At 49.9% G+C, this 23,552-nt stretch overlaps 1 protein-coding gene across 1 annotated transcript in view; it reads right to left on the bottom strand.

Annotated features, from left to right (window-relative positions):
* Positions 1-22,921, bottom strand: part of LOC125945682 (uncharacterized) — a 29,783-nt gene extending 6,862 nt beyond the window's left edge. The window contains exons 1-2 of the mRNA XM_049667916.1: positions 22,785-22,921; positions 379-1,856 (exon numbers count right to left, since the gene is read on the bottom strand). Of these exons, the coding sequence (XP_049523873.1) occupies positions 379-1,488 (1,110 nt within the window). The 5' untranslated portion in view covers positions 1,489-1,856; positions 22,785-22,921. The remainder of the gene's footprint in view (positions 1-378; positions 1,857-22,784) is intronic.
* Between the last annotated feature and the right edge of the window lie 631 nt (positions 22,922-23,552).

Consider the following 23,552-nt stretch of genomic DNA (forward strand, 5'->3'; position numbering starts at 1 on the left):
TTCGGAGGTTCAATTGCCGACAGGCAACACCTTTATCTACTATTATAGCGACACCACCCGACGAGGCGGTAGCGTCGTCGCGGTCCTTCCGAAAAATGGCATAGTGCCTTAAAAAGTTTGTGTTCTCTGCTTTGAGATGCGTCTCCTGGACACACAGCACCCTCGGACTATATTTAAGAAGGAGCTCTTTGACATCATCAAGGTTACAAAGGAGACCCCTAACGTTCCATTGTAATATTTGCGTGTTCATAATGAAATAGGAGTTTGTGCTGTGTGTTCAGGGAATGCAAATCAGTTCACAGAGCCTTTGTCGGGCCCTGTGATGCGGGATTTTTCTTTTCTGGAGCGATCGCGAGAATCTCGCCGCTCACTAGGCGCTGATGGCGCCGTCTGGCTGGTTGTTGTGTCCATCGCCTCTTGCAGGGCGCTGGACACGCGCTCTTGCAAGCGCTGTGTTGGACGTGGAGGCCTCGTCTCAAGAGACGAGACCCTTGAGGCCACCAGCCCGGAGGTCGATGGCCCCTTTTTCTGGGATGGCGGCGCAGCGCTAGCTGCAGCCGCCGAGGGGGCGGATGGCGTCACCGCCGGCTCACTGTGTGCGGGCCGGGCAGCCGCCAGAGGCCGTTGTGGCGCTGCCCCCTGACGCGCCACTTCGGCAAAGCTATTCTTCGGCAGGTAGGAAACCCGCCTTCGTGCTTCTCTGAATGATATGTTCTCTTTGACTTTGATCGTTACGATCTCCTTCTCCTTCTTCCAAGATGGACAGGACCGCGAGTACGCGGCGTGCTCCCCATCACAGTTTACACAGTGTGGCGCGTTCTCACAAGATTCAGACGGATGTTCATCAGCACATTTGGCACAGGTTATTCGGCCTCGGCAGTTCTGAGAACTGTGGCCAAACCTCTGGCATTTGAAGCAGCGGAGGGGATTCGGGATATAGGGCCTGACTCGGATCTTTACATAGCCTGTCTCGATAATCTCGGGAAGCACACTTGAGCCGAATGTTAGGATTAGATGCTTTGTTTGAATCTCTTTACCATCACGTCTCATCTTAATTCTTTTCACATTGATGACATTCTGGTCACTCCATCCCTCCAAAAGTTCAGTCTCAGTAAGCTCCATTAGATCATCATCGGAGATGACACCACGAATGGTGTTCATAGAACGGTGGGGGGTGACACTCACAGGAATGGCCCCGAAAGACACAAGTTTAGGTAGCTTTTCATATTGCATTTTATCGCGGAGTTCAAGAAGTAGATCCCCGCTTGCCAACTTGGAGACTTTGTAACCTGGGCCAAAAGTTTCAATCAGTGATTTCGCAACCAGGAAAGGTGAGATGATTCTTGCTGACTTTTCAGTTTTCTCTGAGTGTATCACGTGAAATCGTGGAAAGTTATCTACTTGGTGGCCAAAAAACTTGAAAACTTCTTCGGTGCGCCCTCGTTTATGAGGGCGATCAAGGAGTGGGGGAAATGACGAAAAAGCCATAAAGGTAACACTGATTTCGGCAGCTATGCCAGCCACCCACCACCGAGCCCAACAAGGGGACGCTACGAGACCCGAAGGAGACGCAGACGCCAGCTGTACATAGCCACTATAACCTAATATAATAGACCCAAGGTTGGATAAATTACACCAGGTTAACCCTTGCTGCCTGGAAAATTGGAAGTAAAAGGAAGTGAAAAGAAGACAGGAGAGATGCAAAGAGAGACAGAAAGGCGAAGGTTCGAGAGAGAGAGAGACAGGAAAAGGCAACTACCGATTTCCCCCGGGTGGGTCAGTCCGGGGGTGCCGTCTACGTGAAGCCGAGGCCAAAGAGGTGTGTTGCCTCCGCCGGGGGGCCATAAAGGTCCAAACTCCCGGCTTCGGCTCAACCTCCAGGATCCCCTTTCCCCCGGACACGGCTAAGCCGCGCACGGTTAGACGCGGGAGGGTCCAACCCCCATGAGCTCGGGTCCGTGGTGTCGCAACACACCAAACTCCTGCTGACGCAGACGCCCCTGCGGGGGGCTTTTATACCTGAGTCATCGAAGGTTCCAGATTAATCACTAGTGCCCGCGTGTCTTCCAGAAAGTTCTAGACAATTCGCGTCGGTCACACAATCAGATAACATAAGCGTCGGTGAAAACAGGCAACGAAAAGAAGCATCGATAACGTTCTAGAAACTTCCGATACAGGCGCATCCTGCGCCGAGTGATAACGTTTAACATTTGTTAGCCGGTGGAAAGCGGCCACCGGTGAAAGATAAACATGTATACGTGTCAATATTTTCTTTATTTACAGCACCCCTGTTGAAATATTATAGGAACCAGTCACATATGAAAAATACTGGCTACAGCTTCGTGACAATGGCTTTTCAACAAACGGCCGCGTTTCACCGCGGAGGTGTCTGTTGTGGATCTGCCGCTCCTAGTTGGCACTCACGCTCTTATACATCTCCTCTAATGCACGACAACATCCTGCACGCGATATCGAATTAGGTTGTTTGTTTTGGTGAAGCAGGTTCTTTAAGAGTACATACACCTGGCGTCAACGTGTCACACCTGTACTCAAAGACTGGCCATGAATTTGGTCATACATGTATCGTATATGCAGCAACTATATTGTTTGTTCGGACAGGCACCGAGTAACCAGAGTTATCTACGCGGTCAGATTATAACAAGTGTGATATGACGATTTATTAGACGTCTCACGCAATCGAGGCAGTCCACGAACGCTGATGGTGCGCACAGCGACAGACGCAAGAGCACTTCTTCCTCTTCTTCACTACAATGGCCCCGGGAGAGAAGATGAGCCATCCTGGCGACCTACGGCGTAGGTAGGATCAGGGGGTCATAGTATGGCTTAAGTCGGCTGACATGAACCGTGTCACGTCCGCGATGTCTAAGGTCGTGTGATGGCGTCACAGGCTCGACAACGTAGTTGACAGCCGAGGTACGGTCGATGACGCGGTAGGGACCATCATAGCGTGCAAGAAGTTTGGTTGAAAGGCCAGGGCTGTGAGGTGGGATCCACAACCAAACAAGGGAACCAGGCGGAAAATGTGGTGTAGGCACGTCACTGTCATGCCGCAGCTTTTGGCGACCTTGGGCGGCGGTCGTAAGGGTACGGGCGAGCTGCCTACAGTCCTCTGCGTATTTGGCGGCTTCAGACACTGGCGTGCATTCAGAAGCGTCGGGTCGGTATGGCAGCAGGGTGTCCATTGTACACGAGGGCTCGCGGCCATATAACAGAAAGAATGGCGAAAAGCCAGTGGTAGCTTGTGTGGCGGTATTATAGGCATACGTGACGAACGGCAAAACAGTGTCCCAGTTACTGTGGTCCGAGGCAACGTACATAGTCAACATGTCACCGAGTGTGCGGTTGAACCTCTCTGTCAAGCCGTTCGTTTGCGGGTGGTAGGCGGTAGACTTGCGGTGAACGATGCTGCATGCAGCGAGAAGGGCTTGTATTACTTCGGACAGGAACACACGCCCCCGGTCGCTGAGCAGTTCGCGTGGTGCTCCATGTCGAAGAACGAAGTTCCGCAAGATGAAGAAGGCAACGTCACGCGCAGAAGCCGCCGGAAGTGCGGCAGTCTCGGCGTAGCGCGTCAAGTGGTCGACGCCTACAATTATCCATCGGTTACCCGAGGAACTGTAGGGAAGTGGCCCGTATAGGTCTATGCCGACGCGATCAAATGGCCGGGCCGGGCAGGGGAGCGGCTGTAACTCGCCAGGAGGGCGCTGTTGAATTTTACGCCTTTGGCACGCCGTGCAAGCGCGTACGTGCTGGCGCACGAAGTGATACATGCCATGCCAGTAGAAACGCTGCCTCAGCCGAGTGTACGTTTTCAGAACGCCGGCGTGACCATTATGAGGAGCGTCATGGAAATAAGCGCATATGTCAGTACGCATGTGTCGTGGTATCACAAGCCGCCATTTGCGACCATCAGGCAAATAATTTCTGCGGTAAAGGACGTTGTCGTGGACAGCAAAGTGAGCGGCTTGGCGACGAAGTGTTCGAGAAGAGGGTGTGACGGAGGGATCGTGGAGGAAATTCAGCATAGTTGAAAGCAGGGGATCCTTACGCTGCTCGGCCGGCATATCAGCGACGTTGATCGTCGACATGGATGCGAAGGGCGTTGACACGGAAGCCACATCGGAAGGTAGCGGTGATCGGGAAAGCGCATCGGCGTCGGAGTGCTTTCGGCCCGACCGGTAGACAACGCGGATGTTATATTCTTGTAAGCGAAGTGCCCAGCGGCCGAGGCGACCTGACGGATCTTTCAACGAGGACAGCCAGCAAAGGGCGTGGTGGTCGGTAACAATGTCAAAAGGGCGACCATACAGGTACGGACGAAATTTGACGAGAGCCCAAATAATGGCCAAGCACTCTTTCTCTGTGACAGAGTAGTTGGCTTCTGCCTTCTTTAAAGTGCGACTCGCATATGCGACGACGTACTCGTCGTAGCCGTCTTTCCGTTGCGCTAGGACTGCACCAAGTCCGATGCCACTGGCGTCCGTGTGTAGCTCTGTGGGCGCTGTCGGATCGTAGTGTCGAAGAATCGGCGGCGAAGTAAGTAGACGACGTAGTAACTTGAAGGCGTCGTCACACGAAGTTGACCACGCGGAGATGCCGCTGCTAGCCGTAAGCAAATTGGTCAGTGGTGCGATAATAGTGGCAAAATTGCGCACAAAACGCCGAAAGTAAGAGCAGAGCCCTATAAAGCTGCGGAGTGCCTTAAGAGTGGTGGGCATCGGAAACTCTGCGACCGCGCGAAGCTTGGCTGGGTCAGGAAGTACACCATCCTTCGAAACAACGTGTCCCAATATTGTTAACTTGCGGGCAGCAAAACGGCACTTTTTGATGTTGAATTGGAGGCCGGCAGAGGTGATACACGTCAGGATCTCACGCAAGCGAACGAGGTGCGTCGGGAAATCGGGCGAAAACACGACAATATCATCAAGATAGCATAGACATGTTTTCCACTTGTAGTTACGAAGGATAGTGTCCATCATACGCTCGAAAGTAGCGGGCGCGTTGCAGAGCCCGAATGGCATTACGGTAAATTCATACAAGCCGTCGGGCGTGACGAAAGCGGTCTTTTCACAGTCGTCTTCAGCCATCGGCACTTGCCAATAGCCGGAGCGAAGATCCAAAGATGAGAAGTACTCCGCGCCTTGTAGGGAGTCGAGGGCGTCATCTATCCGAGGCAGCGGATAGACATCTTTACGAGTTATCTTATTGAGCCGACGGTAATCCACACAGAAGCGTATTGAGCCGTCCTTCTTGCGTACTAATACTACAGGAGACGCCCAAGGACTCTGGGAAGGCCGAATGACGCCACGATGCAGCATATCGTCGACTTGCTCGGTAATGATTTGTCGCTCGGCTGCCGACACGCGGTATGGCCGCTGGCGTAATGGTGGATGGGAACCAGTGTGGATGCTGTGAGTGACGGTCGCCGTACGTCCCAGGGATGGTTGGTCGCAATCAAACGACGAGCGAAAATTCTGAAGAAGCGCGAGGACTTGCTGGCGGTACGCAGGTGGGAGATCGGCGTCCAAGGCAGATTCGAGAACGTCTGACGACGACGACAATGATGATGATGATGCGCACAGCAATGGAGAAGTGAGGGCGTCGAGCTCATAACAGGCCATGTCGTCAGAAGTATCGAGAATGTGAAGCGGGTCAAGGGGCTTTTCAACAAAAGGCCGCGATTCACCGCGGAGGTGTCTCTTGTGGATCTGCCGCTCCTAGTTGGCACTCACGCTCTTATACCTCTCCTCTAATGCACGACAACATCCAGCACGCGATATCGAATTAGGTTCTTTGTTTTGGTGAAGCAGGTTCTTTAAGAGTACATACACCTGGCGTCAACGTGTCACACCTGTACTCAAAGACTGGCCATGAATTTGGTCATACATGTATCGTATATGCAGCAACTATATTGTTTGTTCGGACAGGCACCGAGTAACCAAAGTTATCTACGCGGCCGGATTATAACAAGTAGAAAGTTGGCGATTCTAGCACATACTGAGAGGGTCATCCGATCTATTGACAAGACCACAACCACAGAAATCTTGTGGCCCAAGTTGAACGTCCTCGTATTTATTATTGTGCGATGTCAGCTCACGTTCATTGAATACAGGCAAAGTATGTAAAGAAAGCAAATATTAAATCACCAAATGTACTCGCAGCTTTTTTTTTCATTGTTTGATTGTGGTATTAGCAACTCCTCCCTGATATCAGATGTCAACAAACAGAGTGCATGGATGGACTGTGATATGGGATGCGGCTAATCTCGACTCATTCTGGTTGCAAATGTTTGTACGCTGATACATAGGTCAACCCTAATAAATTCCCAATGTTCAAATACGGTCCCATAGATGACTTTTCGGTTAGGGTCGTAAACAAGGAAATAATTCAGCTCAAGCGTTTCGGAATCACGGAAGCGCATCAGTCGCCATCTAATAAATAATAATGGCCGTGCGTAGATTATATACTTGCAAGCCATTTAAAATACCACGCCACATTGTCGTTATCCTATAGATATACTGCATATGGCAACCACATACGACGGTAAAAGAAAAAAAAAGAAGAGGCACCGGTGGCGATTTTTGCCGCAACCTCCGCCACTGTTACGGCAACGCCAGTATTTTTGGGGGAGTTTTAATTCAGAGTCGTGACTTGCCAAACATGCCACTCAGGTTTGCAACCGAATGAGTCATGTCAGCAACCACTGAGCGTCCTGCTTCGAGCGGCCTTGAAGGTGCTTTGAAGACTGACGTAGCGGAGTTAGCAGCACCTCCCAAGTGTACATCCCACGAATTGGAGCCATGCTCCGGGCAGGGGAGACACTTGTACCCGGTTTTACCGGCGGGTTTCCGGCGGTGCGGGGATTCGAACCAGCGACCTCCCGAAGCCGAGGCTGGCGCCCTAACCACTACGCCACGACTTCGGTGATACTCCGACGGTTAACATCTCCTTTTGTGTGGGATCTGTTTCTCTCCTCCCCATAACTACTCGAAGGGAAAGGAAAGCTTTTGTTCCCTTTTCCCCACCCGCCAGGAGGGAGGTCGGTGGTATTGCAACAAAGAAGTGTGGGCCACGGTTGTTTAGGGTTGTGTTCGACCACCTCTATCTTGGAAAAAATGTCTGAAAAAAAATCGCCCCGAATATGCTGGGTTAGCTTTCCAACATTACGAAAGTGGATCAATCTCTAGGTTTGTTTGTTTCGTTTGTGTTCATACTGTTAATAACTCACTTGATTCCGTTTTGTCAAGGACAGCAATGTTTAACGCATACGTCGCTAAAACTGAAACGACAACCCTCAATTTTGTTTGATGGTCAAGAAGATACAAGACTCAGGTGACCTATTCTTGCAAAAAAATATTCTTTTTTGCGAGTACAACCTACGCCCGTGATAAATGTTCTTTCCGGTCGCTTGATAGGCGCTGTTGCAATCAGGTAAAGAAGTAAACTTGTACTTGTTTCAAAGCGTTATATATCCGTGAAAAGCAGTTTATTCTCCCAAGAAAAGCTTTCACACAAGCAAGAAGGCTGTTATATCAAAACCATTACAGTGCGCGCCAAATCAAGAAAGAAATGAACTTTCGAATCCAATTGCTACTACAATAGTGTGTGATGTTGCCATGATACTCCAGTACAAAGTATTGGAGAGGTTATAACAACAAGAGTTTTATTTCGCGCAATAGCTACTAGAAGGGCAGATGTGGCCATTTTTTGCCATAAGATGGGCAAGCTCAGTCAAACACAGCATAACCGATAAGATCGACTCCAGCTAATTTATGTTGTGAGAGTAGCAGTTTATGACCAAGCAGGCTTCGTGAAAATAGATTGATGACATTACTAAATGCATGGTCACGCGGTTTCGAAACCTGCTAAACTTTGTCGCAAGTCGCGCTGCTCCATTGGATTGCAGGGCAGAGCCGGCAAATCGGCTGCTGAAATCACTGGGTAGTAACAATTTTCCTGACACAATCGATAAAAAGGATATACCGCACCTGCAACGGCACGTAAATTCCTAGTATATATGAAACTATGTTAAAATAACTCAATAGCACACTATTCGCGTTCCGAAAAAGACACAACGAGCACTATAGTAATGCTTATTTCTTGATATCCTTAACCGCTCAGTCTTTTTTGTACAGTTGTGCTAAACGCGTCGAAATGCATTAGTCTTGCTCGGCCGTTTTTGCCTCAGCTCTTGAAACAAGTGCATTGGGAAAGGGTCAACAAGTAGGGAACAAAAATTCCAAGATAATTGTCAAATTGTCGGCCAGTGATAGCTCCCTTGTGTTGCCGGCCGGCTGCATATATCCGTCTGCCATCCAGACTTTACGCGCAAATTATCGCATACGTGTAGTGGCCATATCTCAATAGACGCAGTGTCATGTTTTCATTTAGCCACCAACAATGCTAAATGAAAACATGACACAGTATATTTTCTTTATTTACAGCACCCCTGTTGAAATATTATAGGAACCAGTCACATATGAAATATACTGGCTACAGCTTCGTGACAATGGCTTTTCAACAAACGGCCGCGTTTCACCGCGGAGGTGTCTGTTGGGGATCTGCCGCTCCTAGTTGGCACTCACGCTCTTATACCTCTCCTCTAATGCACGACAACATCCTGCTCGCGATATCGAATTAGGTTCTTTGTTTTGGTGAAGCAGGTTCTTTAAGAGTACATACATCTGGCGTCAACGTGTCACACCTGTACTCAAAGACTGGCCATGAATTTGGTCATACATGTATCGTATATGCAGCAACTATATTGTTTGTTCGGACAGGCACCGAGTAACCAAAGTTATCTACGCGGCCAGATTATAACAAGTAGAAAGTTGGCGATTCGAGCACATACTGAGAGGGTCATCCGATCTATTGACAAGGCCACAACCACAGAAATCTTGTGGCCCAAGTTGAACGTCCTCGTATTTATTATTGTGCGATGTCAGCTCACGTTCATTGAATACAGGCAAAGTATGTAAAGAAAGCAAATATTAAATCACCAAATGTACTCGCAGCTTTTGTTTCATTGTTTGATTGTGGTATTAGCAACTCCTCCCTGATATCAGATGTCAACAAACAGAGTGCATGGATGGACTGTGATATGGGAAGCGGCTAATCTCGACTCCTTCCGGTTGCAAATGTTTGTACGCTGATACATAGGTCAACCCTAATAAATTCCCAATGTTCAAATACGGTCCCATAGATGACTTTTCGGTTAGGGTCGTAAACAAGGAAATAATTCAGCTCAAGCGTTTCGGAATCACGGAAGCGCATCAGTCGCCATCATATAAATAAGAACGACCGTGCGTAGAATATATACTTGCAAGCCAATTAAAATATCACGCCACATTGTCGTTATCCTATAGATATACTGCATATGGAAATCACATACGACGGTAAAAGAAAAAAAAAGAAGAGGCACAGGTGACGATTTTTGCCGCAACCTCCGCCACTGTTACGGCAACGCCAGTATTTTTTGGGGAGTTTTAATTCGGAGTCGTGACTTGCCAAACATGCCACTCAGGTTTGCAACCGAATGAGTCATGTCAGCAACCACTGAGCGTCCTGCTTCGAGCGGCCTTGAAGGTGCTTTGAAGACTGACGTAGCGGAGTTAGCAGCACCTCCCAAGTGTACATCCCACGAATTGGAGCCATGCTCCGGGCAGGGGAGACACTTGTACCCGGTTTTACCGGCGGGTTTCCGGCGGTGCTGGGATTCGAACCAGCGACCTCCCGAAGCCGAGGCTGGCGCCCTAACCACTACGCCACGACTTCGGTGATACTCCGACGGTTAACATCTCCTTTTGTGTGGGATCTGTTTCTCTCCTCCCCATAACTACTCGAAGGGAAAGGAAAGCTTTTGTTCCCTTTTCCCCACCCGCCTGGAGGGAGGTCGGTGGTATTGCAACAAAGGAAGTGTGGGCCACGGTTGTTTAGGGTTGTGTTCGACCACCTCTATCTTGGAAAAAATGTCTGAAAAAAAAATCGCCACGAATATGCTGGGTTAGCTTACCAACATTACGAAAGTGGATCAATCTTTAGGTTTGTTTGTTTCGTTTGTGTTCATACTGTTAATAACTCACTTGACTCCGTTTTGTCAAGGACAGCCATGCTCAACGCATACGTCGCTAAAACTGAAACGACAACCCTCAATTTTGATTGATGTTCAAGAAGATACAAGACTCAGGTGACCTATTCTTGCAAAAAAATATTGTTTTTTGCGAGTACAACCTACGCCCGTGATAAATGTTCTTTCCGGTCGCTTGATAGGCGCTGTTGCAATCAGGTAAAGAAGTAAACTTGTACTTGTTTCAAAGCGTTATATATCCGTGAAAAGCAGTTTATTCTCCCAAGAAAAGCTTTCACACAAGCAAGAAGGCTGTTATATCAAAACCATTACAGTGCGCGCCAAATCAAGAAAGAAATGAACTTTCGAATCCAATTGCTACTACAATGGTGTGTGATGTTGCTTTGATACTCCAGTACAAAGTATTGGAGAGGTTACAAAACAAGTTTTATTTCGCGCAATAACTACTAGAAGGGCAATGTGGCCATTCTTTTTGCCATAAGATGGGCAAGCCCAGTCAAACACAGCATAACCGACAAGATCGACTCCAGCTAATTTATGTTGTGAAATCAGCAGTATTTTCTTCCTCCGAACTGACCAAGCAGGCTTCGTGAAAATGGATTGATGACATTCCTAAATACATGGTCACGAGGTTTCGAAACCTGCCAAACTTTGTCGCAAGTCGCGCTGCTCCATTGGTTGCAGGGCAGAGCCAGCAAATCGGCTGCTGAAATCACTGGGTAGTAACAATTTTCCTGACACAATCGATAAAAAGGATATACCGCACCTGCAACGGCATGTAAATTCCTAGTATATATGAAACTATGTTAAAATAACTCAATAGCACACTATTCGCGTTCCGAAAAAGACACAACGAGCACTATAGTAATGCTTATTTCTTGATATCCTTAACCGCTCAGTCTTTTTTGTACAGTCGTGCTAAACGCGTCGAAATGCATTAGTCTTGCTCGGCCGTTTTTGCCTCAGCGCTTGAAACAAGTGCACTGGGAAAGGGTCAACAAGTAGGGAACAAATATTCCAAGATAATTGTCAAATTGTCGGCCAGTGATAGCTCCCTTGTGTTGCCTGCTTGCTGCATATATCCGTCTGTCATCCAGACTTTACGCGCAAATTATCGCATACGTGTAGTGGCCATATCTCAACAGACGCAGTGTCATGTTTTCATTTAGCCACCAACAATGCTAAATGAAAACACGACACAGTATATTGTCACGTAGTAGTGACGGTAGAGAAAACAGTCGCAAAACTGTGTATGACGAAACTGGTTGTTTATTGGGCGAACCTGTGCCCACAAAAGCAAGCTACACTCAAAGCACAACGATAGCGGCGAACACAGTCGGCGATCGTCGACAATCTGATCAGCGGCGAGACGCGTCGGCTTTTATACCTGAGTCATCGAAGGTTCCAGATTAATCACTGATGCCCGCGTGTCTTCCAGAAAGTTCTAGACAATTCGCGTCGGTCACACAATCAGATAACATAAGCGTCGGTGAAAACAGGCAACGAAAAGAAGCATCGATAACGTTCTAGAAACTTCCGATACAGGCGCATCCTGCGCCGAGTGATAACGTTTAACATTTGTTAGCCGGTGGAAAGCGGCCACCGGTGAAAGATAAACATGTATACGTGTCAATACCCTCCCCTTAAAAAGCATCGTCCCGATGCTACAAACAAACGCGAAAGCGAAAACAAAACGACGCGTAATAAAGAAAGAAAATAACAAAGTAACAAAGTACCTATAAGCTCGTCAGCGGGAGTAGAAGGGCTTAAGACGCACCACGTGGATGACTTCAGGTCGTGCCCGGCGCCGCTGTGATTGCGAAATACCGTCTGGCACGACCTCATAGTCCAGTGCGCCAATACGTCGGATTATCTTATATGGTCCGAAATAGCGACGCAACAGTTTCTCGCTAAGTCCTCGTCGGCGTATCGGAGTCCAGACCCAAACACGGTCGCCGGGCTGGTACTCGACGTAGCGTCGTCGTAGATTGTAGTGTCGGCTGTCAGTCCTCTGCTGGTTCTTGATGCGCAGGCGGGCGAGCTGTCGACCTTCTTCGGCACGCTGCAAATAAGTGGCAACGTCGAGATTTTCTTCGTCAGCGACGTCTGGTAGCATGGCGTCAAGCGTCGTTGCCGGGTTCCTTCCGTAGACCAGGTTGAACGGTGCCATGTGCGTCGTTTCTTGCACGGCCGTGTTGTATGCGAAGGTCACGTACGGAAGGATGGCATCCCACGTCTTGTGTTCGACGTCGACGTACATTGCCAGCATGTCGGCGATGGTCTTATTTAGGCGCTCGGTGAGGCCATTCGTCTGCGGGTGGTAGGCGGTGGTGCGGCGATGGCTTGTCTGGCTGTACCGCAGGATGGCTTGAGTTAGTTCTGCCGTAAAGGCCGTGCCTCTGTCGGTGATGAGGACTTCTGGGGCACCGTGACGCAGGAGGATGTTCTCAACGAAGAATCGGGCTACCTCGGCGGCACTGCCTTTGGGCAAGGCTTTTGTTTCGGCGTAGCGTGTGAGGTAGTCCGTAGCGACGACGATCCCTTTATTCACGGACGTCGACGTCGGAAAAGGCCCCAGTAAGTCCATCCCGATCTGCTGGAACGTTCGGCGAGGTGGCTCGATTGGCTGTAGAAGTCCGGCTGGCCTTGTCGGCGGTGTTTTGCGTCGCTGACAGTCTCGGCATGTCCTTACGTAATGGGCGACGTCGGCAGAGAGGCGAGGCCAGTAGTATTTTTCTTGTATCCTCGCGAGAGTGCGTGAAAAACCGAGATGTCCAGCCGTTGGGTCGTCATGGAGAGCTTGCAGAACCTCTGGACGCAATGCTGAGGGTACCACGAGGAGTTAGTTGGCTCGGAGAGGCGAGAAGTTCTTTAGGAGAATGTCGTTTTGCAAGAAAAACGACGCCAATCCTCGCCTGAACACCTTCGGCACAATGACGGTCTTGCCTTCCAGGTAGTCTACAAGGCTCCTTAGTTCCGGGTCGGCTCGCTGTTGTTCGGCGAATTCGTCGGCACTGATGGGTCCCAAGAAAGTGTCGTCATCCTGGTCGTCTTGTGGCGGCGGTTCGACGGGGGCGCGAGACAAGCAGTCGGCGTCAGAGTGCTTTCGCCCGGACTTGTAAACGACGGTGATGTCGAATTCTTGAAGTCTCAGACTCCATCGTGCGAGGCGACCTGAAGGATCCTTCAAGTTAGCTAGCCAACACAAGGCGTGGTGGTCGCTCACAACTTTAAAGGGCCTGCCATAGAGGTAGGGGCGAAACTTTGATGTAGCCCAGATGATGGCGAGGCACTCCTTTTCTGTTGTGGAATAATTTGCTTCCGCCTTCGATAGCGACCGGCTAGCGTAACTTACAACCCTTTCTAGTCCATCAGTCCTCTGCACAAGCACGGCGCCGAGTCCTACGCTGCTTGCGTCGGTGTGGACTTCGGCATCGGCGTTTTCGTCGAAATGCGCAAGTATTGGTGGCGATTGCAGGCGTCGCTTCAGTTCTTCAAATGCTTCGAGTTGCGGCGTGTCCCACTTGAACTCGACGTCGGCCTTCGTGAGGTACGTCAGTGGCTCTGCGATCCTTGAAAAATTCTTGACGAAGCGCCTGTAGTAGGCGCAAAGTCCAAGAAATCTACGCACTGCCTTCTTGTCAGCGGGCGGAGGAAAGTTGGAGATGGCTGCAGTTTTCTGAGGGTCGGAAAGCACTCCAGACTTGTTGATGACGTGGCCCAAGAACAAGAGCTCCTCATATGCGAAGCGGCACTTTTCTGGCTTTAACGTGAGTCCGGAGGTTTTGATTGCTTGAAGAAGTGTTTCAAGGCGCCGCAGGTGTTCTTCGAAGCTTGAGGCAAACACAACGACGTCGTCCAAATAGACGAGGCAAGTCTGCCACTTCAAGCCTGCCAGTACTGTATCCATGACGCGTTGGAAAGTCGCAGGTGCCGAGCAAAGACCAAATGGCATGACCTTGAACTCGAACAGTCCGTCTGGTTTTATAAACGCAGTCTTCTCCCGGTCCCTCTCGTCGACTTCAATTTGCCAGTAGCCGGTTTTGAGGTCCATCGACGAAAAATACTTTGCGTTGTAGAGTCGATCCAAGGCGTCGTCAATCCGTGGGAGGGGTATACGTCCTTCTTCGTGATCTTGTTGAGGCGACGATAATCGACGCAGAAACGTAGGGTTCCATCCTTCTTCTTCACTAACACCACGGGGGACGCCCACGGACTCTTGGACGGCTGGATGATGTCGTCGCGTAGCATTTCGTCGACTTGGTGCCTTATGGCTTCACGTTCGCGCGCCGAAACTCGGTACGGGCTCTGACGGAGTGGGCGGACATTTTCGTCGTGATGATGCGGTGCTTGGCGACAGGGGTTTGTCGAACTTTTGACGACGACGAGAAGCAGTTCTTGTATTGCAGGAGCAGAGCTTTTAGTTGTTCTTTCTTATGCCTGGGAAGGTTTTGATTGACGTCGAAAGTTGGCTCAGGTATTATAGTCGTCGTTGCAGGTGCACTGGAATCCGTGAAGGCGAAAGCACTGCTGGCTTGTACTATTTCGTCGATGTAGGCGACCGTGGTGCCTTTGTTAATGTGCTTGTATTCAGGGCTGAAGTTCGTGAGCATCACCGTTGCTTTCCCTGCACGTAGCTCAGCTATGCCTCTAGCGACGCAAATTTCACGGTCGAGCAGTAGGTGATGATCGCCCTCGATGATGCCCTCCATGTCTGCAGGCACTTCGGTACCGACGGAAATCATTACGCTGGAGTGAGGCGGAACGGTGACTTGTTCTTCAAGCACATTCAAGGCATGGTAACTTATGCTTGTATCCGGTGGTAGCGCGTTGTGCGTTGAAAGCGTTATCGACTTGGATCTTAAGTCGATGACTGCACCGTATTGGTTTAGAAAGTCCATGCCTAGGATGACATCCCTGGAGCAGTGCTGCAGGATTACGAAGCTCGCCGGGTAAGTGCGGTTGTTTAAAGTGACTCGCGCTGTGCAGATTCCAGTCGGCGTTATTAGGTGGCCTCCAGCTGTCCGGATATCGGGTCCTTGCCAGGCTGTTTTCACCTTCTTCAACTTGGCGACGAACGGGTCACTGAAGACGGAATAGTCGGCTCCAGTGTCGACGAGAGCGGTGACGTTATGGCCATCGATGAGCACGTCTAGATAGGTAGACCGGCGTTTGGCGTTGCGGTTAATTCGTGGCGTCGGATCACGGCTGCATCGGCTTGCTCTGCTGCTGCTACGTCGCGTCGGAAGGTCTTCTTTCGGCGGCGAAGTGCTGTCAAGGCTGTTGCTAGGCGGCGTGCTGATATCTCGTCGTGATGAATAGCGAATCGTCGTCGACGGCGGCGTCGGAGGATCTTCGGCATTGCGTCGTACAGCAACCGCACCTCCATCGGTTGCTGCTTTTAGTTTCCCGGGTAAGGGCTGGGAGATCGGCCCCGGGTGGGACCGTTGTACTGACGGCGATGCGGCGAGATGTAGCGGCCTGGTGACGGCGAGCGTGAGGATCGTCGTGGTTGCCACTGGGCTCCGGCGAGGTAGTCGGCGATGTCGCGCGGTCGTTCACCTCGATCGGGACGCGGCGCGTTGACGGGGAACCCTCGTAGGCCCATCTCGCGGTATGGGCATCAACGGTAGACATGGCCGGCTTCCCCGCAGTGATAGCAGAGCGGGCGGTGGTCGGGGGCGCGCCAAATGTCCGTCTTCCTCTGGTAGCTGTGCTGGGCGACGGGCGGGCGTGCTGGCGGCGGCGGCGGTGGACGACGGAACTGCGGCGTTACGGGGCCCTGGCGCGAGCGCGGAGGGGGGCCTTGACGACGGGCGACGGCGGCGTAGGTCAGCGCTTCCGGCTGGGGATGCGGCGATTGTGGCTGCACATCGGGAACTCCAAGTGAGCGCTGAACTTCGTCTTTGACGACGTCGGCGATAGATGCCACGTGAGGCTGCGACCTGGGAAAGAGCTTATGCAGCTCCTCGCGAACGACCGCTCTAATGGTCTCGCGCAGGTCGTCGGCGCCTAGCGCTTGAGCGTCGGCGTAGTTGGTCAGGGCACGGCGGTTGTATTGCCTGACGCGCATTTCAAGCGTCTTCTCGATCGTTGTATCCTCGGAAAGAAATTCGGCGACAGTCTTGGGCGGGTTGCGCATCAATCCGGCGAATAGTTGGTCTTTGACACCCCGCATCAAGAACCGAACTTTCTTTTCTTCAGACATGTCGGGGTCGGCGTGGCCGAAGAGGCGAGTCATCTCCTCCGTGAAGATCGCGATGTTCTCGTTTGGCAATTGCACTCTGGTTTCTAAGAGAACCTCTGCCCTCTCCTTTCGTACGACACTCGTGAAGGTCCTCACGAAGTTTTCACGAAAAAGGTCCCACATAACCAGGGTGGTCTCTCTGTTCTCAAACCAGGTCCGAGCAGCGTCATCTAACGAAAAATAGACATGGCGCAACTTGTCGTCGTCGCTCCATTTGTTGAACGTCGCGGTCCGCTCGTATGTCTCCAGCCAGGTTTCAGGGTCTTCAGCCGATGATCCACGGAAGGTCGGTGGCTCCCGAGGTTGCTGCAGCAGGATGGCGGACGCTGGTGCTGCCATTTTGGTCGTTGACTTGGCCTTGATTGCAGTGGTCTTTTCGGGAAGAAGTCCAAACTCCGGCACAAGTCCTTGCTGCCTACGGCTTGCTCGCTGGTCCTTGGCGACGTTGGTCTCGTCCTCCGGTTTCGGGCTTGGGTCGCGGCTTTGCGGGGGCGTTCGCTGCATGAACGCACTAGCACCTCCACCAGATGTCACGTAGTAGTGACGGTAGAGAAAACAGTCGCAAAACTGTGTATGACGAAACTGGTTGTTTATTGGGCGAACCTGTGCCCACAAAAGCAAGCTACACTCAAAGCACAACGATAGCGGCGAACACAGGCGGCGATCGTCGAAAATCTGATCAGCGGCGAGACGCGTCGGCTTTTATACCTGATGATGATGATTGTTAGAGTTTATTGGCGCAAGGGCCAGATGTGGCCAAAGAGCGCCAAGGCGATGATAATGGCTTGTCAGTGGTATGAATAGTGAATAATAAGGTGTGAATAAAACAGATGTGGCATGGCTGTAAAGGGGCCTAAAATAGTCACTGTAAAGTGTGTAAAATCTATAGGTAATAAGAATATGGCAATAAGTAATGAAGTGTGCTATCGACACGAGAGATGCATTGTGAAAGAATGATAGTATACTAAAATATGTCAGAGGCGAAAGTTCTCAAAAAGCACTTCTGCCTTAACAGAGCCCTTGAAGTGCAAGGGCCTGGAGGCATGTGCTATAGATGCTGAACTACTATCACAGCAGCATCCTCTAGAGAGAGGATGCGCTACGAAACGATTGGACTATTAACATGCAGGACCACATCGTTCAGGAAGCCTAGGACAGCTTTAGTGCTAAAAAGCGGCTCTTCACCAAGAAACATAGCAGGATGGAGAGGAACACAATGGTGGTATGCTAGGGGAAAATGTTTCTTTCTCTCTCTTTCGGCTTCCCGACACTCCAGCAGGACGTGGAGGACGGTCAGCCTCTCTCCACATCTACCACAGGTTGGTGGTTCATCACCAGTCAGCAAAAAACTGTGGGTGCCGTACGTGTGTCCTATTCTGAGACGACAGAATAGGACGTCAGTTCGCCGTGTTTTCGTTACGGGGGGCCAGAAACCTAACTGTGGTTTAATCAGGTGAAGCTTATTATCTGTTTCAGCGTCCCACACGCGTTGCCAGTGGCTTCGCAGTTTCTTTCGCAGGAAAGGCTTCAAATCTGTTGCGGGCACAGCAGCTGTAGGGAGATGTAACGCCTGAGATGTAACTGATGTGGCCATTTGGTCTGCTCGAACATTACCCTCAATGCCTCTGTGGCCCGGCACCCAGCATATAATCACATGCTGGTTAGAGATATAAGCTTTACACAGAATGGAATAGAGCTCATTAAGTACAGGGTTTTTCTGTTTACAGAGTGACTTCAATGCTTTCACGACACTTTGGGAGTCTGTAAATATGATAGCCTTTTGAAGTTTTGATCTCATTATATACTTTACAGCCGATAATAGTGCATAGGCCTCAGCCGTAAAGATACTTGTCTCCGGGTGCAGTACACCGGATTCCGAAAAGGATGGACCGATGGCTGCATAAGATACCCCGGCATGTGACTTGGAAGCGTCTGTGTAAAACTCCGTACACGAGTACTTGTATTGAAGCTCTAAGAAATGCATTTTAATGTGTGCCTCTGGCGCGTGTTTGTTGACCTCTACAAACGATGTATCACAATCTATGAGTTGCCACTGCCACGGCGGTAACAGTTTCACTGGAGCCATAGGACGATGATCAAGCAGCGGAACACCCATTTCCTCACTGAGGTTCCTCACACGCAAGGAGAATGGCTTTCTCGCTGCAGGTCGATTATGGAAGAGTGTGGCAGCGGTAACGTCATTTATGGTTGAATAAGAAGGATGTTCATTGTTTGCTTGTACTTTCAGAAAGTATGTGAAACTGCTATATGAACGCTGCAGATGGAGTGACCACTGGTTAGACTCTACATAGAGGCTTTGGATCGGACTTGTTCGGAAAGCACCGGTCGCGAGGCGGATACCCAGATTGTGAACGGGGTCTAGTATTTTTAATGCACTTGGCGTTGCAGAATTATAAATTATAGACCCGTAATCAAGCCGTGAGAGGACAAGACTCTTATACAAGTAAAGCAAACACTTTCGATCACTGCCCCATGTTGTGCGCGACAGAAGTTTCAGAACGTTCATTGTCTTCAGGCATTTTGCCCTCAGATACTTAATATGAGGAATAAATGTAAGCTTGGAATCTAAAATGATTCCTAGAAACTTATGCTCGCTGCTCACAGAGAGCGCATCTCCTTTGATTTGTATACTTGGGACAGGCGTTACGCCTCTCTTGTTTGTAAAGAGCATGCAAGTGCTCTTCTGAGCGTTAACTTTAAAACCATTCTCCTCCGCCCATTTGGACAATCTGTTCATTCCCAGCTGTACCTGTCGTTCGCAGATGGCAATATTACATGACTTAAAGGCTATCTGCACATCGTCGACATAAACCGAATAAAACATTGTGCGTGGAATGACTGTGTGCAGGGAATTCATTTTTACAATAAATAGTGTGCAGCTAAGCACACCACCCTGCGGCACACCAGTTTCTTGTGTGAATGACCTAGACAAAGCTCTGCCCACCCTTACGCGAAATGTGCGATTAGTGAGGTAACTTTCGATTGTGTTAAGCATATTGCCACGAACACCCATCGCCGAAAGATCTCGGAGAATTCCGAAGCGCCATGTGGTGTCGTAAGCTTTCTCTAGGTCTAGAAATACAGACAGACAGAACTGCTTATGTATGAAAGCATCTCTAATATATGCCTCAATGCGGACAAGGTGGTCTGTTGTAGACATACCTTCTCGAAAACCACACTGGTAGGTGTCCAGAATTTTGTTATTTTCTAGGAAGCATATTAGGCGCCGGTTTATCATTTTTTCGTACAGCTTGCACAGGCAGCTTGTTAGAGCTATTGGCCTGTAGCTGCTGGCCAAGGACGGGTCTTTGCCTTGTTTAAGTATGGGGATGACTATGGCTTCTTTCCATGAAGACGGAATACAGCCAGCCGCCCACATGGCATTAAAAAGAGACAAGAGTGTTTTCAGTGTTTCAGGGTGTAAGTACCTAATCATTTCGTACATGATACGATCCCCACCTGGCGCTGAGTTGTTGCAACAAGCGAGAGATGTTTTAAGCTCAGCTAAAGTAAATGGGGAATTGTAGGCCTCACTCGATGAGCCTTTGCGATTTAGGGGTCGCCGCTCTTCGCGTTCTTTGATTCTCAGGAATGTTTCGGTATAGTGCCATGCACTTGACACATACTCAAAATGTTCGCCTAGACAATCCGCCTGATCTTCCAGGCTATCACCTTGTGTACTTACTAAGGGTAGGGGATGCGACTCCCGACCTGTTAGTTTATTTACCCGATTCCAGACTTTTCTTTCATCGGTGTACGAATTTATACTGGCGATGTACCTATCCCAACTTTCCCTCTTTGCACGTCGACGTGTTCTCCTACCTTGTGATTTGATCTGTTTGAAATTAATGAGGTTTTCAGCAGTTGGAGAATTGCGAAGCAATCTCCAAGCTTTGTTTTGATTTTTGCGCGCTTTCCGACATTCGTCGTTCCACCATGGGATGCGACGCTTATTAGCTAATCCACTAGTTTGCTTAATACATTTAGCTGCAGCGCTAATAATGAAATCTGTTAGGTATGCAACAGCGTCTTCTATATTAAAAACAGCAATTTCATCTCCGCCTAAATACGTAAGCTCTCGGAACATTTCCCAGTTGGCCGAGTCCATGTTCCATCGAGGAAAATGTGGCAAGCATGTATCTTGTTTTGTTAAGTTTAGCATAACTGGGAAATGGTCGCTCCCAAAGGGGTTCCTGAGAACAGACCACTCCAGATATGGAATTAGAGTACTCGATACTATACTTAAATCAATGGCTGAGTATGTGTTATGTGTAACGCTGTAATAAGTTGGCTCTTTCTTGTTAAGTATAGATGCACCTGAAGAAAACAGAAAATTTTCTATAAGGCGTCCTCGCGCATCTAAACGAGAGTCGCCCCATAAGGGGCTATGAGCGTTCACATCACCGACAACTATGTATGGCGGAGGAAGTTCATCAATGAAGCTTTGAAACTGTGTCTTGGAAAGTTGATAACAAGGAGGGACGTAAATAGAACTAATTGTGACTAGCTTACCGAACAGTATTGCTCGGACAGCAACTGCCTCAAGGGAAGTTCGGAGGTTCAATTGCCGACAGGCAACACCTTTATCTGCTATTATAGCGACACCACCCGACGAGGCGGTAGCGTCGTCGCGGTCCTTCCGAAAAATGGCATAGTGCCTTAAAAAGTTTGTGTTCTCTGCTTTGAGATGCGTCTCCTGGACACACAGCACCCTCGGACTATATTTAAGAAGGAGCTCTTTGACATCATCAAGGTTACAAAGGAGACCCCTAACGTTCCATTGTAATATTTGCGTGTTCATAATGAAATAGGAGTTTGTGCTGTGTGTTCAGGGAATGCAAATCAGTTCACAGAGCCTTTGTCGGGCCCTGTGATGCGGGATTTTTCTTTTCTGGAGCGATCGCGAGAATCTCGCCGCTCACTAGGCGCTGATGGCGCCATCTGGCTGGTTGTTGTGTCCATCGCCTCTTGCAGGGCGCTGGACACGCGCTCTTGCAAGCGCTGTGTTGGACGTGGAGGCCTCGTCTCAAGAGACGAAACCCTTGAGGCCACCAGCCCGGAGGTCGATGGCCCCTTTTTCTGGGATGGCGGCGCAGCGCTAGCTGCAGCCGCCGAGGGGGCGGATGGCGTCACCGCCGGCTCACTGTGTGCGGGCCGGGCAGCCGCCTGAGGCCGTTGTGGCGCTGCCCCCTGACGCGCCACTTCGGCAAAGCTATTCTTCGGCAGGTAGGAAACCCGCCTTCGTGCTTCTCTGAATGATATGTTCTCTTTGACTTTGATCGTTACGATCTCCTTCTCCTTCTTCCAAGATGGACAGGACCGCGAGTACGCGGCGTGCTCCCCATCACAGTTTACACAGTGTGGCGTGTTCTCACAAGATTCAGACGGATGTTCATCAGCACATTTGGCACAGGTTATTCGGCCTCGGCAGTTCTGAGAACTGTGGCCAAACCTCTGGCATTTGAAGCAGCGGAGGGGATTCGGGATATAGGGCCTGACTCGGATCTTTACATAGCCTGTCTCGATAATCTCGGGAAGCACACTTGAGCCGAATGTTAGGATTAGATGCTTTGTTTGAATCTCTTTACCATCACGTCTCATCTTAATTCTTTTCACATTGATGACATTCTGGTCACTCCATCCCTCCAAAAGTTCAGTCTCAGTAAGCTCCATTAGATCATCATCGGAGATGACACCACGAATGGTGTTCATAGAACGGTGGGGGGTGACACTCACAGGAATGGCCCCGAAAGACACAAGTTTAGGTAGCTTTTCATATTGCATTTTATCGCGGAGTTCAAGAAGTAGATCCCCGCTTGCCAACTTGGAGACTTTGTAACCTGGGCCAAAAGTTTCAATCAGTGATTTCGCAACCAGGAAAGGTGAGATGATTCTTGCTGACTTTTCAGTTTTCTCTGAGTGTATCACGTGAAATCGTGGAAAGTTATCTACTTGGTGGCCAAAAAACTTGAAAACTTCTTCGGTGCGCCCTCGTTTATGAGGGCGATCAAGGAGTGGGGGAAATGACGAAAAAGCCATAAAGGTAACACTGATTTCGGCAGCTATGCCAGCCACCCACCACCGAGCCCAACAAGGGGACGCTACGAGACCCGAAGGAGACGCAGACGCCAGCTGTACATAGCCACTATAACCTAATATAATAGACCCAAGGTTGGATAAATTACACCAGGTTAACCCTTGCTGCCTGGAAAATTGGAAGTAAAAGGAAGTGAAAAGAAGACAGGAGAGATGCAAAGAGAGACAGAAAGGCGAAGGTTCGAGAGAGAGAGAGACAGGAAAAGGCAACTACCGATTTCCCCCGGGTGGGTCAGTCCGGGGGTGCCGTCTACGTGAAGCCGAGGCCAAAGAGGTGTGTTGCCTCCGCCGGGGGGCCATAAAGGTCCAAACTCCCGGCTTCGGCTCAACCTCCAGGATCCCCTTTTCCCCGGACACGGCTAAGCCGCGCACGGTTAGACGCGGGAGGGTCCAACCCCCATGTGCTCGGGTCCGTGGTGTCGCAACACACCAAACGCCTGCTGACGCAGACGCCCTGCGGGGGGCTTTTATACCTGAGTCATCGAAGGTTCCAGATTAATCACTAGTGCCCGCGTGTCTTCCAGAAAGTTCTAGACAATTCGCGTCGGTCACACAATCAGATAACATAAGCGTCGGTGAAAACAGGCAACGAAAAGAAGCATCGATAACGTTCTAGAAACTTCCGATACAGGCGCATCCTGCGCCGAGTGATAACGTTTAACATTTGTTAGCCGGTGGAAAGCGGCCACCGGTGAAAGATAAACATGTATACGTGTCAATATTTTCTTTATTTACAGCACCCCTGTTGAAATATTATAGGAACCAGTCACATATGAAAAATACTGGCTACAGCTTCGTGACAATGGCTTTTCAACAAACGGCCGCGTTTCACCGCGGAGGTGTCTGTTGTGGATCTGCCGCTCCTAGTTGGCACTCACGCTCTTATACATCTCCTCTAATGCACGACAACATCCTGCACGCGATATCGAATTAGGTTGTTTGTTTTGGTGAAGCAGGTTCTTTAAGAGTACATACACCTGGCGTCAACGTGTCACACCTGTACTCAAAGACTGGCCATGAATTTGGTCATACATGTATCGTATATGCAGCAACTATATTGTTTGTTCGGACAGGCACCGA

The sequence above is a fragment of the Dermacentor silvarum genome, chromosome 5, assembly GCF_013339745.2.
Source record: "Dermacentor silvarum isolate Dsil-2018 chromosome 5, BIME_Dsil_1.4, whole genome shotgun sequence".
NCBI classification, from domain to species: Eukaryota; Metazoa; Arthropoda; class Arachnida; order Ixodida; family Ixodidae; genus Dermacentor; species Dermacentor silvarum.